Source organism: Carcharhinus amblyrhynchos, chromosome 16 (genome assembly GCF_965287045.1).
Source record: "Carcharhinus amblyrhynchos chromosome 16, sCarAmb.v2.hapA, whole genome shotgun sequence".
Taxonomy (NCBI): domain Eukaryota; kingdom Metazoa; phylum Chordata; class Chondrichthyes; order Carcharhiniformes; family Carcharhinidae; genus Carcharhinus; species Carcharhinus amblyrhynchos.
In genome coordinates, this window is record NC_137339.1 from 30,831,708 (window position 1) to 30,844,358 (window position 12,651).

At 46.5% G+C, this 12,651-nt stretch overlaps 1 protein-coding gene across 1 annotated transcript in view; it reads right to left on the reverse strand.

The window, feature by feature from the left end:
• LOC145353662 (CCN family member 2-like) overlaps window positions 1-10,170 on the reverse strand; it is a 32,725-nt gene extending 22,555 nt beyond the window's left edge. The window contains exons 1-2 of the mRNA XM_080204429.1: window positions 10,046-10,170; window positions 9,349-9,565 (exon numbers count right to left, since the gene is read on the reverse strand). Coding sequence (XP_080060555.1) covers window positions 9,349-9,565; window positions 10,046-10,105 — 277 coding nt within the window. The 5' untranslated portion in view covers window positions 10,106-10,170. The remainder of the gene's footprint in view (window positions 1-9,348; window positions 9,566-10,045) is intronic.
• Between the last annotated feature and the right edge of the window lie 2,481 nt (window positions 10,171-12,651).

A 12,651-nucleotide genomic window follows, 5' to 3' on the forward strand; every position in this document is an offset into this window, starting at 1 on the left:
ACAGCCTCCAGTTCTTAAAGTCTGTTTGTCTCTCTTAAAGAAAAGCTGCTACTGACCACCACTGCTGCCATCGGAAAGAATGAAGATGGAGCATCTGGGAAGAGAGAAGGCAGCATGGCTCACCTTTAATGATCTGATATGCATGGTCAAGATCGATGAATGCATCTTCACATGACATCTCCTATCTACCACTGCACCAAATTCTCATATTGCACCACATCCCCTATCACTCAGCATGAGCAATCCCTAGCACTCAGAACTCGCACTTTTAACCTAGATACTGCAAGTCATCTTTGTACATCCGCAAATTATGTCACTTCATAATTGTCACTTGCCGCCACCAAATATATCCAATATTTCGCACCGGTAGGCACACCACCCAAACACAGTGCAACATCACTCAGATCTGAAGAAGTCATCTGGACTTAAAACTTTAACTCGCTCCACAAATGCTTCCAGATCTGCTGAGTCTTTCCAATAATTTATTATTCAGCACAATCACTGATATTCTTCCCTAACTATTGCAGGACAAGGCAGCTTGAAATGCAAGGGAGCATGGGTGTCACACTGGCATGGTGGTTAGCACTGCTGTCTCACAGCTCCAGGGACCCGGTTTCGATTCCCAGCTTGGGTCACTGTCTGTGTGGAGCCTGCACATTCTCCCCGTGTCTGCATAGCTTTCCTCTGAGTGCACTGGTTTTCTCCCATAGTCCAAAAGACGTGCTGGTTAAGTGCATTGGCCATACTAAATTCTTCCTCAGTGTACCCGAACAGGCTCTGGAATGTGGTGACCAGAGGATTTTCAAGTAACTTCATTGCAGAGTTAATGGAACCCTACTTGTGACACTAATAAATAAACTTATAAACTTAAAAAGCAGAGAACTGATAGTGGCCAGGCATTCCTTCATCCCTTGGGCTCTACATCACTGGACCAGTGCAGGGCCAATTCTAACAACTCCAAGATTAAGTCACACTGTTCATAACCTTGGTATCATATCTGATCACCAGGTGAGCTTCTGTGCTGCTGGACCTGTGGCCCCTCCAAGTTGGATCAGTAATGTGCTTGGGGTTGGGAAGCACAGGGGTCTCTATCACCCCAGATCCACATACCAGTGCCTATCTGGAAGCACTGTGCTGTGGGACTCTTGCAGCCAATGCAACAAAGTTCAAGCAGAGATGAGTTGCAAGGTGAAGGCTAGCAGATGAAGGTATGTCCATATATCATCTTGAAGACCACTTCATTCCATCTCTGCAACAATGCCCAACTCCAGCCCTGTCTCAGTTCATCTATTACTGGAACCTTCGCCTGGCATAGTTACCTCAACACTTGACTCTTCCAATGCACTACCAGCTGATCAACCAAGTTAGTGCCAATTAATAGCATTCTCACCTCTGAGTCAGAAGGTTGTGCTTTTCAGCCCACTTCAAGACTGGAGCACAAACATCAGGGCTGCCACCTTGGTGCAGGACTGAAGGAGTGCTGCAATGGCAGAGGTGTCCTCTTTTAGGTAAGACATTAAAGCCTGCCCTCTGAAGTGGAAGTAGATGATCCCACAATGTTATTCTGAAGAAGATCAGGTGAGTTAACCCCCAGTGTCCCGGTCAATATTTATCCTTCAATTAATTTCCCAAAAACAGATTATCGGGTCCTTATCGCATTACAAATTGCGGGAGTTTGCTGTGTGCAAATTAACTGCAATGTTCCCTACATAGCACTTCAAAGGTACTTCATCAATTGTAAAGCACTTTGACACAGCAAGTGGTTTTGAACATCAATGTGGAAATGCAAGCATTTCTTTCTTTCCCCTTCCTGACATCATCTGAAAATCTGCTGCCCATGGTCAAACTCGCACAATGTTCCATTCACCTATTGCTCCTGTGCTCTCTGAGTGACACTGGAGCCTGATTAAGCAACACATTGATTTAAAAATTCTCATCCTTGCTTTCAAATCCCTCAACGGCCAAACACCTTCCTATCTCTGTGATATCCTCCAACCCCACAATCTTCCGAGATACCTACTGTTCTCTCATTCTGACCTCTTGAGCACCCTGATTGTAATCACCCCACCAGTGGTGGCCATGCCTTCAGTTGCCTTGTCCTTAGCTTTGAAGTACCCTCCCTACTGCTCTCTGCCTCTCTACCTCACTTTCCTCCTTCAATACATTTTTTAAACTTAACTCTTTGACCAAGCTTTTGGTCATTTGGTCAAATGGATGGAGTTCTCCCAACTCGCCTATGGTGGGTTTGGAGGCAGACGGGTGCAGTGAATCTAGCAGGAGCCAAAAACATCGGAAACCCGAAATCCTGTTGTAATTCTCCCAACCGTGGGATAATAATTCTTCCTGCTGACAGGTGGTGCAAACACCATTTATCTCTCATGAATGCTTATTGAAATAGCTGCCCACCAGCATCTGGCCTCCAGCAGGAGACACTGTGTGAGGGAAAGGGCTAGGAGAAGCATGAGCATCAATTAGAGGCCGAGGTGCAGAGACGCAGACATCACCAAGGGTCCACAAGTCTCCTTTCTACAAATGAGTGAAAGGCAGTGCAGGACAGGACTGTGATTGTCCAGAGATCTGGTCCATCACATATGCTACTTGCTCTGAGAAGACTGGATGTCATGTGGGTTCAGAGGCTTCCCCCTGCCAGTGCCCCTGAAAGTGACAGCTGCACTCAATTTCTTTGCCTCTGGCTCTTTCCAGGGAACAACTGGAGACCTGGGCAGCATTTCACAGTCAGCAACACATCAGTGCGTTCAGGAAGTGACCAATGCTTTTACAGACGCCCATTATGTGGACTTTGTTCTGGATGAGGATAGAGAGGTTCAGAGATTCACGGGCTTCGCAGCTATCTCAGGTTCCCTAGGGTGCAGAGATCAATAGACTGCATCCATGTGGCAACACAGGTTCCCTGGAAGCAGCCCTTTGGCCGCAAGGATTTCCATTCTGACAACATGCAGTTGGTACATGACCATCGAAAGCACGTCCTGCACATCTGTGCATGTTTCCCTGGGAGTTGCCATAACTCCTACGTCTTCCATCAGTTCCATGAGCCTGGGATCTTGAGGGGGTCAGAAAGTCTGCAAGGATGGTTGCAGGGGGATAAAGGCTACCCACTTAAACATTGGCTCATAACACTGGCGCATTACTGTTGAGCCAAGGGAAGTTACAGCGCTGCTCACGCCACCACACGCTTCCTCATAGGGCTGCTGAAGATGCAATTCAGATGCCTGGACCACTCAAGTGGCTTCCTGCAATATGCACTGGAGAGAGTTTGCCACATGATAGCATTTTGCTGTACCCTTCACAATCTGTCTATGTAAGGAGGTAAGGACCTGCCAGAGGGTGAACTGGAGGAGGAGGAGACCTCCTTGGAAGATGAAACTGAGGAGGTTCAGGAACTCCTCGGGGATGCGGAAGGACAACATGAGTGCCCGGATACGACTGAGAAAGGGAGACGTGGGAAATGTGCCTGTGATGCCCTTATAGCTGTAAGGTTCCAAGAGAAGTAAATCTTTAAGCTCAATCAGCAGGAGACACCTCCTCTAGCCCTCCAAGACATTTCAAGACTGCTGATGGACTAGCTGAAAGGACAGGCTCTGCATTCATATTCGGGCCTTACGTGCTCACTTGGGGTAGGTCTTGGCTGTGATCATGGATGTCCTGATACGCGCTTATTCTGTCAACTTAAAAAGAAAGTTTATTTATTAGTCACAAGCAAGTTTACATTGACACTGCAATGTTGTTACTGTGAAAATCCCCGAGTCACTACACTCCAGCGCCTGCTCAGATACACTGTGAGAGAATTTAGCATGGCCAAAGCACATAACCAGCACGTCTTTCGGGTGGAAACCGAAGCACCCAGAGGAAACCCACGCAACACAGGGAGAAAGTGCAGACTCCACACAGATGGCAACCCAAGCCGGGAATCAAACCCAGGTCCCTGGCACTGTGAGGCAGCAGTACTAACCACTGTGCTGCCCATAAAAGTCCAGCAAGGAAGAACAGCAATGTAAATTGAAGCTAGATGTTTCCCACACCTTGTAAGGATGCAAACACTGCCCAAAGAAAGTGCAGACAAGTATAGGGCTCTCATCCTAAAGTGCATGTCTTGGTTTGAGGCACTATCAGTTAGGAAACTCAGATGCATACAAATCCACAATGTTGATAAGCCCTCCTCAACCATTGCTATCCCTTGAGGACTAATGATTGAGAACTTGCTCATCAGAAATTCTGAATAAAGAATTATACACTTCTTCCTGGCAACACACAAGTATCACAAGACCCTGAGGTTGATATCATATGAATATTAATCTTGAAAGGAGACACTCTGGAGTATGAAAAGGGTTGAACTTCGGAAAAAAAGAGTCCAATTCATTCACAGCACCCATGACCTTGAGGTGACATCAAAACTTTGTAACTTTTCTGAACCCACCATTGGTGTCTCCCTGGCATCTGCAACTAGGGTGAAGGTAGCCTGCTGACTGCTACGTCCTGGTGCCTTTGGTAACCTTGGCAGACGTCCTCTGGAGCCTTGAAGTGGACCAGTCTCATAATAGCCTCCTGCTCAGGGACAGAAGCGCCTGGTGGCCTGCGCTGCTGGAGTTGGCATGGGCACAGGTAGAGAGGATTCTGAGTGGCTGCACACCCTTGGCGTGTCCTGAGTAGTGGCTCACATTCATCCTCCCTGTAGCTAACCACTGTGCCACCTTAATGGCTCGGCCCTAATGGAGGGCTTTGGTAAAACTCTGATTAGCAGTACTTCAGTATGAGTAATAATCCCAGTGTTGCTGCACTCCACATATCCCACACTCTGAGACTGTTGTGACAATTGAACATAGCAGATCATACACAGAGTTAGGAAGCGCAGGAAGAAAAGCTTTCCTTATTATACTGAGTTTTGTAGACACAAGGCAGCTGTCAGCGTTTTCAGAGGTTAGATGAATGTTGTAGTTGACAACTAAAACTGCCTAGCTACTTGGGGCAGTTTTCTCCATCAAAACGGGAGCTTGTGAAATCTGTGTTATATTTCTGATATAAAAACAGAAGACGCTGGAAATTCGCCATCACTTGCCCCAGCCTGACTCCTAGAGAAGATAGGACACCTGGAAGGAAGTCAAAATATCTGGTTCCCATGTGACCTCATCGTGATAGTGCCCATCAGAGTGTGTAGCCATGGAGTGCAGGGCTAAGCACAAATCATCTGCTTCCTGCACTGGATGGTGCTTCGTGGATGGAAGGCAACCAGTCTGACCTCCTGAACACTGAGGCTTCCCAGGCCGGAGAAGTGAGGTTGGAGTGCTTCCCAGAGCCATCCCTGGGGTAGAGGACATGCCAGTGGACCCAGACCCTTCCGAATAAGGGCCTAGCGCTGAAAGCCTTCTCCTTAAGGCCATTAACCTTCATCTTCTCCATTCCAAACATGTCAGAGGGTTTGGTGATGACAGGTGGACTGGAAAAAGTGATATGAGTGTGCTGGATTGCACTGGGGCCTTCGAACCTGTCAACTTAAGGTGATCGGATGAATCAGCTGCCAGAGAGTCAGAGGGGAATTTATCTGTGCATAATTAATGATGATCCAGGACTGAATCTGGCATGGGATCCCACCATTCTGGCCAATGGGAAAGGTGCTGACAGAGCCACCCACCAGTGCACTTAGTCTCAAAATGGAGAATTCCACCAAATATCTCCTTATGTGGCTTGATGTCATGTTATTGTTCTTTGTGAAGTACATTGGGGCATTTGTATGGCACCTTCCATGTAATAAGTTGTTGAGGAAAGATGACATGGCCAAAAGCATTGTGGAGGGTGTTATGCTACTGCCTTAAGCCCCATCTCAACTCCCACTGCCTCACATTCTGCTATATGACATGAATTGCAAGCTACATCTGGCATGACCATGGATTTTTACACCTCATCTTCTCTCAGCTCAAACCTCTAGTCTGATTTTATGCTTTTTGGATATACAGGAATTGCCGCCTTGTCAGTCACAGCAAGTATTAGACCTGTGGAGGAGGGGAGCTATGACTCTGTTGAGCTACCAGAGGAGGTGGAAGAGACAAATACAATTACAGCATTTAAAAGACATTCGGACAGGTACATGGCTTGGAAAGGTTTAGAGAGATATGAACCAAATGCAGGCAAATGGGACTAGTTCAGTTTAGGAAACTGAGTCAGCATGGACTTGTCGGGCTGAAAGGCCTGTATCCATGCTGTATGTCTTTATGACTCTGTAACTGTCACTTAACCTGACGCTCACAGCCACCAGTTCAGATACTGCACTGTGCAAACTTTCATTGTATAAACCTTACAGGGTCAGGATCGGCACTTGGTGAATCACTGGGCATAAGTTGGCTCTGTCAGGCTGAAGGGAACTCCCTGAAGGCCAAGGTGGTAGATGAGTTCCGTTGCAAGTTTACTCAGATGAGCAGGTAAATGCAGTGGCACATAGAATAACATTGATGACAAAGCTACCAAGATGATAGTTCTATTGACAGACTGCCAGACAGCCACTTGTTCTCCCAAGGAGCATGGAGGAATCTGGCTTCAACATGGGATAGGGTATTGCACAGAATTTGGAGCCCATCCTTTCCAGTGTGGATGCAGTGGCCAATTCCATGACAACACTATTGGGCCCAGATGTGATCCAGCATCTGATGGCTTGTATTGTTGGAGCGGCAGAAGCCAGCTAAAGCCTGAGCGAAACTCAGATACAGGTTGTGTGTGTTGCCATGCAGACTTCCTGGCATTATAACCCTGATTTCATGGTCTCAATAGTGGCAAACACTAAGATGTTGGATGTTATCAAAGACCATAACAAAAGTGCATCTTCCTGGGACCAACTTGCACTCAAATTCAGAAGGTGCATTTTGCCAGAATGGGCTCCAGGGAAGACCACATGTCTTTCCAGGACCAAACAGCATGCAAACATGGACCGATTGCACTGTACTTACACTAGTATTTGCACTGATTTATTCAGGGCAGCCTGCGCCCACCACTTTCTCCCATCCCAGCCCCTTCGACAACCTCCACCCCTACCACCCCACCCGCACCCCCCCCCCCCCCCACCCCCACCCCACCCAACCACCCTCTAACCCCTGTTACCCCAGGTTCGGCTCTTCATTCTGTGTCTAAAAGCATGGCCTCACACTATTTTCAGATTTCAGATCTTGTGCAGCACCAGCACCAATGGTGATCCAGAGTTCAATTTTACAGCCAGCCACTGATTTTTCAATCATGCCCAGTACTGACTATAATCATTTGTTATCCTAGAGAATTACTCTACTGTACACATGTTAGTGAACTGACACATTCAATACTTGTTTTAATGCATTTTGTATTGCAGTCAATACTGGAAAAGGCAAACACTGAGTGGATGACCATTTTACCAAATCTCTTTATTCTCTTCAGGGGTGTGATCATGTGACACATTGGACTGAGTTCTCCCAGCTTCTCCATAGTCCCAGTGTTGGTCTCAATTCCAAGTTGAGGGTCTGGAAGAGGTAGGGCATTGGGCACGATCTTCCCAGAGGCAGTCAATTAGGAAGGCACCTCCAAGTGCCCCGATACATGGAGAGGGAAGTAGGAGGCCCAATCATCGGGTGTGTAGAGACATCCAGCTGGCAACTCCACCAGGAGAGGTGGGTGGTGCTGAAGCAGGTAAGAAAGTGTGAGTGCAGATCAACATGGAAATGTTCTCTAACACCTTCTGTCAATGTTACACTGAGAAAGCCCACAGCAAGTAGGGCGGCACAGTGGTTTGCACTGCTGCCTCATAGTGCCAGAGATGGGTTCAATTCCATCAGGTTCAATTCCAGCCTCAGGTCACTATGTGTGGAGTTTGCACTTCTTCCCCATGTCTGCGTGGGTTTCCTCTGGGTGCTCCGGTTTCCTCCCACACTCCAAAGATGTGCAGTTTACGTGATTGGTCATGCTAAATTGACCCTAGTGTCAGGGGGATTAGCAGGGTAAATGACAGTTACAGGAATAGGGCCTGGGTGGGATTGTGGTTGCTACAGACTTGATGGGCTGAATGGCCTTCCTCTGTACTGTAGGGATTTTATAATTCTACGATACATTTGGCCTTCAGTGTGGGGGGCCTTTGTCACAGTAGCAGCATTTGATCAGCGGTATCTTTACTGCAACATGGCCTTCTGCTGAGAGGTCATTTTAGGGAGCTGGCAGACTCCGTACAGGATGGTGGGGGGGAATAGTTCCAACAGTGGGAAGACCCCTTTCCATTAGAAAATAGGGCTTCAAGTGGCATAATTGGCTGCCTGCTGCATTGGAGTGGGCTTTCAACTTTCTTCCTGCTTACTATTAGAGAGTTTTCCCGACAGAGCTCTATGCTATTTTCCTGTCCCCCTGTGCCACACATCTCTACTCCTGCCTGCACAGGACTGTGAAAACTCTGTCCGTTACGTCAACTCCTATTTGCAGAATCATACAGAGCAGAAGGAAGCCATTCAGCCCATCAAATATGCACCAACCACAATCTCACCCAGGCCCTATCCCCATAACCTCATGCCTTTACCCTAGGTAGTTCCCCTGACACTAAGGGTAAATTTAGCACGGCCATTCTACCTAACTCGCACATCTTTGGACTGTGGGCGGAAACCGGAGCACCCGGAGAAAACCCACGCTGACATAGGGAGAATGTGCAACTCCACACAGACAGTGACCCAAACTGAGAATCGAACCTACGTCCTGAGGTTATGAGGCAGCAGGGCTAATCACTGTGCCACCATGCCGCCCCAACTGTGCTACCATGCTGCCCCTCTGTTCTCACTATTCAGGAAGCCTGGAACCCTCCACGTGCAGTAAAACATGGATCAATCCCCTCGCTGACTGCATTTCCCATTCTAACCCATCCACTGGGTGCCAATCCCTTCCTCCAGCCAAGATATTAGATGACTGAATCAGACATTGGCCTGTTTCTGATCTCCAATTGCCAGGAATGTCCTCTTGGAGCTGACCCAACCCAAAGAGACCCAGCTCCTTAAGGAGCTTAATCTTTGTTGCTCAAATCAATTTCATGGATGACAAAAAAAAATGACTTTACCCTGTCTAATGATGGGCCTTAATGCACCAACACCATCATTAAATGTGACTCAAAACACCCTGATTGACATTACAAGGTATTTTAGTATTGTAGCATGCAAATATATGGCAATTAAATTTAACACTGCAATGTTAGCCTAAGAAACAGATGTACACAGTGATGGAATGGCCACAGGGTAGGTATTCGGAGAACAAATTATGCAACGGGCCGAAGGGCCTTTTCCCATACTCTTGTGGGTGACCCCATATACACACAATTAGTTACCTTTTATTGGTAAGTAAACTTACAGGTGCATATCCCTCTGGTCCCAGAGTAGCCGATGCTGTAGTCACAGACCAGATGCTGTTGGGGGTCACACACATCCAAGACGGAGCAATATTCTCCCAACTGCTTGGCACAAACTTGGCAGCAACCGCAAGCATCCAGCACCACCGGGACCCCCGGAGGGCAGCGGGGGAGAGCCGGGGAGCAGTGGCAGGGATAGCGGCAGAACTGGGCACCAACCTGCGGGAGAAGAGAGCAGCCGTTACAACACTTTATCACCCAGGAAGAGCATGGCGTGCACACTGGAGGCGGAGGTGTGATCGGGAAATAACAATTAATTAATCCCAGTGGGGAAACGGGGGAGAATGGAGAACCTCTTGTTCCTGTTAAGAGATCAGCAATCCTCGGAATTGTGGCTGCATTCTGAATTGCAAATGTGAATCACAGAAACAGGGCGAAAAAATAAATGTTAAACCTCTCCAGTTAACCAGGTCGAAACATCAACTTTCCCCTGTTGCATTACAAGTCACTATTATTGCCAAAGTGTATCTTTCCACTGTCCCAGCCCGAAAAAAATACAAAACCTTTGACAGCTACCAATAAACATCACTGACTTCACTGGGAATCTGCTGACATGGGGCAATAGCTTAAATAAACTATCGTTTAATAATATCTAACCTGCCTTAAGCGCAAAATAGGACCACAGATATGTTTCCTCACCTTGGATGCAATGCACAGGATATAAAACGCTAGCGTGCTATCTGCCCAGAGGCTCCTCATGCTGTTTCTGTGCTGTGTGCTCCAGTCTGCAATATGCAGATTCCTGCAAAGCTGCTGGTTTTAAACTTTTTTGCAGACTCCTGCGAGTTTGGGGAGCAGCAGTATTTATAGGCAGCGGGTGACGTTAATCGCAGACCTGGACGGCAAACAGAGACAACTCTGGAACACCACCAACTTTGTCCTAATTCCGGATGCCATCTGACATTTTGACATTCGCCAACATGAGGTCCAATTAGTTATTGAATAACAGTTAAAGAGCCAAATAGAAAGTTGCGTTGCTTCCCTGACTCCTTCTGGTCTCCTAGTTGTTAAAAAATACAGCATTCTGACTGGGTACGTCACTTGCACCTTGTAGTTGACTGCAAATCGATTGATTAGTGTTCCGTTCAGTGAATTACACTCACTGAGTAGCCAGGATCACTCAGAATTGTTGCTTCTGTTTGACCGATAAAAGTGACCATGAACTGAAGAACAATTCTGCAAGTAACCCCTTACATTCAGGATGCACAGCACAATATGCCATTCCTTATCTCTACCTGTCTGGTCAATGACATCATCTAAAATGCAGAGTTTAAGCATCCTGACTTGGAAATATATCATCATTGCTTCACTGTCCCTGGGTCAAAATCCTGGAATTACCTCCCTGACAGCACTATGGGTGTACCTACACCGCATGGACTGCAGTGCTTTCAGAAGGCAGCTCACCACCACCTTCTCAGGGGCAATTAAGGCTGGACTATTGAGGCTGGCCTAGCCAGCGATGTCCACGTCCCCTAAATGAATACAAGTAGTCTCATTTCAACAAAATCAAATCACAATATTACTGTCCAGGTGTCCCAAACACTCAGACACACAATGTACTGCTGGATACTCCTTGCCCTCTTTGCAGTGTGACCTGGATAAGGACAAGGTTATTAAAAAGTTGGCCTCCCATCACCCCTATCAAATCTTGACAGATGATTTCAAAGAGCTGTGTACACCCACTCCTCCCCCTGCCCCCAAGCCCCTCTTACATACAGATCCAAAAAAAGCCATTAAAAATAAAGCAAAGCAGTTTGGGCGCTATTTGCAAAGGGTGTGAGAGTCAACTTTTTTTTACAATTCATTCTTGATATAGGAGCGTTACTGGCAAGGTCAGCATTTATTGCCCGTACATAATTGCCCCTGAGAAGATGGCAGTGAGCTGCCGTCTTAAATCATTGCAATCCATGTGGTATTGTTATACCCATAATGCTATCAGGATGGGAATTCCATGATTATGGCCCAGCGGCAGTGAAGAAATGTGATATATTGCACCACTGTGACTATTAAACCCAGCCCATTAACTCTGTTTTTCTTCCACAGATGCTGCCTGATATGCTGCTAAGTATTTCCAACATTCTCTGTTTTTATTCAATTTTTATCTATCCAGCTGTAGCAACACTAGCAATTGCTTCTTTTCCCAGTCTCGCACCACTTCTTTGATTCATCCTTCACCCCTCCAATTTCTTATCTCTATGTTTCTTGTCAGTGACACCATCTGAAAAGACAATGTCAGTTTTCACATGGTTGTATCTCACTATCACTTCTCCCGGCTCCAGCTCCCCCCCACCCCCCCACCATTGCCTCTGTGACACAGCTCATATAAAATCCAACACTGAATAAATTTTCTACAATTAAACATTGCAAAATCCAAAGACCACCACCCAACCACAAACATCTTAACTGATGCAGAATTGAGCTTCTGGTCACTTCCCTCTCTATAGCACAACAAGTGTTCACCTGTTGCTGAACCTCTTGTGCATATTTTTGCAACCTCTAGACTATTTTGATGTTCTCCTGCACAGCACTTCACTTCCTGGTGAAGCTTATAAGATTAAGCTTAAAAGATTGTTATGTTTTGGAACATACTTCAAGGTAGATTGGAAGGGGTCATTAGACTTGCTTTGTTTCACAACAGGCCTGGGGTAGTTAAAAATCAAAGGGAGGTCCAGACTTTGTTATTGATGGGGGAGGGAAAAGGTGATGGTGTCAGGGGTTAACGGTTACATAAAGTGGCAGCCATCTTCTACATTACAATAAATAGATTCTGAGAATCCTGAAGTCCCAGAAAGATGTGGAAAGAATTGGATTGTAAACAGCTGTGCTGTAAACTGCCCACTAACTACTGAGATGAAAAAAATTGGGGTTAAAAAGAACTAATTAACATTTAAACCTGGATACAAGACTGATGTGTTTATGCGGAAGAGGTCAGAAAAAGCCAATTTTTAGGTCAGATTACAGGATTTCCTGCAAATCAATCAATATCACAACAATCAGTAGATCTTTATGGGCCAATAGAGAGAAGAAGCTGCTCAGTTTGCGAATGACCACAGCAGGATATGGGACGGAGGCGGTCTCTAATCAAACAGATACATCATGCAGCCATCTAAAGATTCGGGGAGGTCTTGAAACAGGCTTCACTGCTGGTAGCGGATTCAGGGGACTTTACAAAGGCAAAGGCAAATGTCTGGATAGTTACTACTTGGTGAAACAGAAAAATGTATCCCGTTGAATGATGTGAGCGA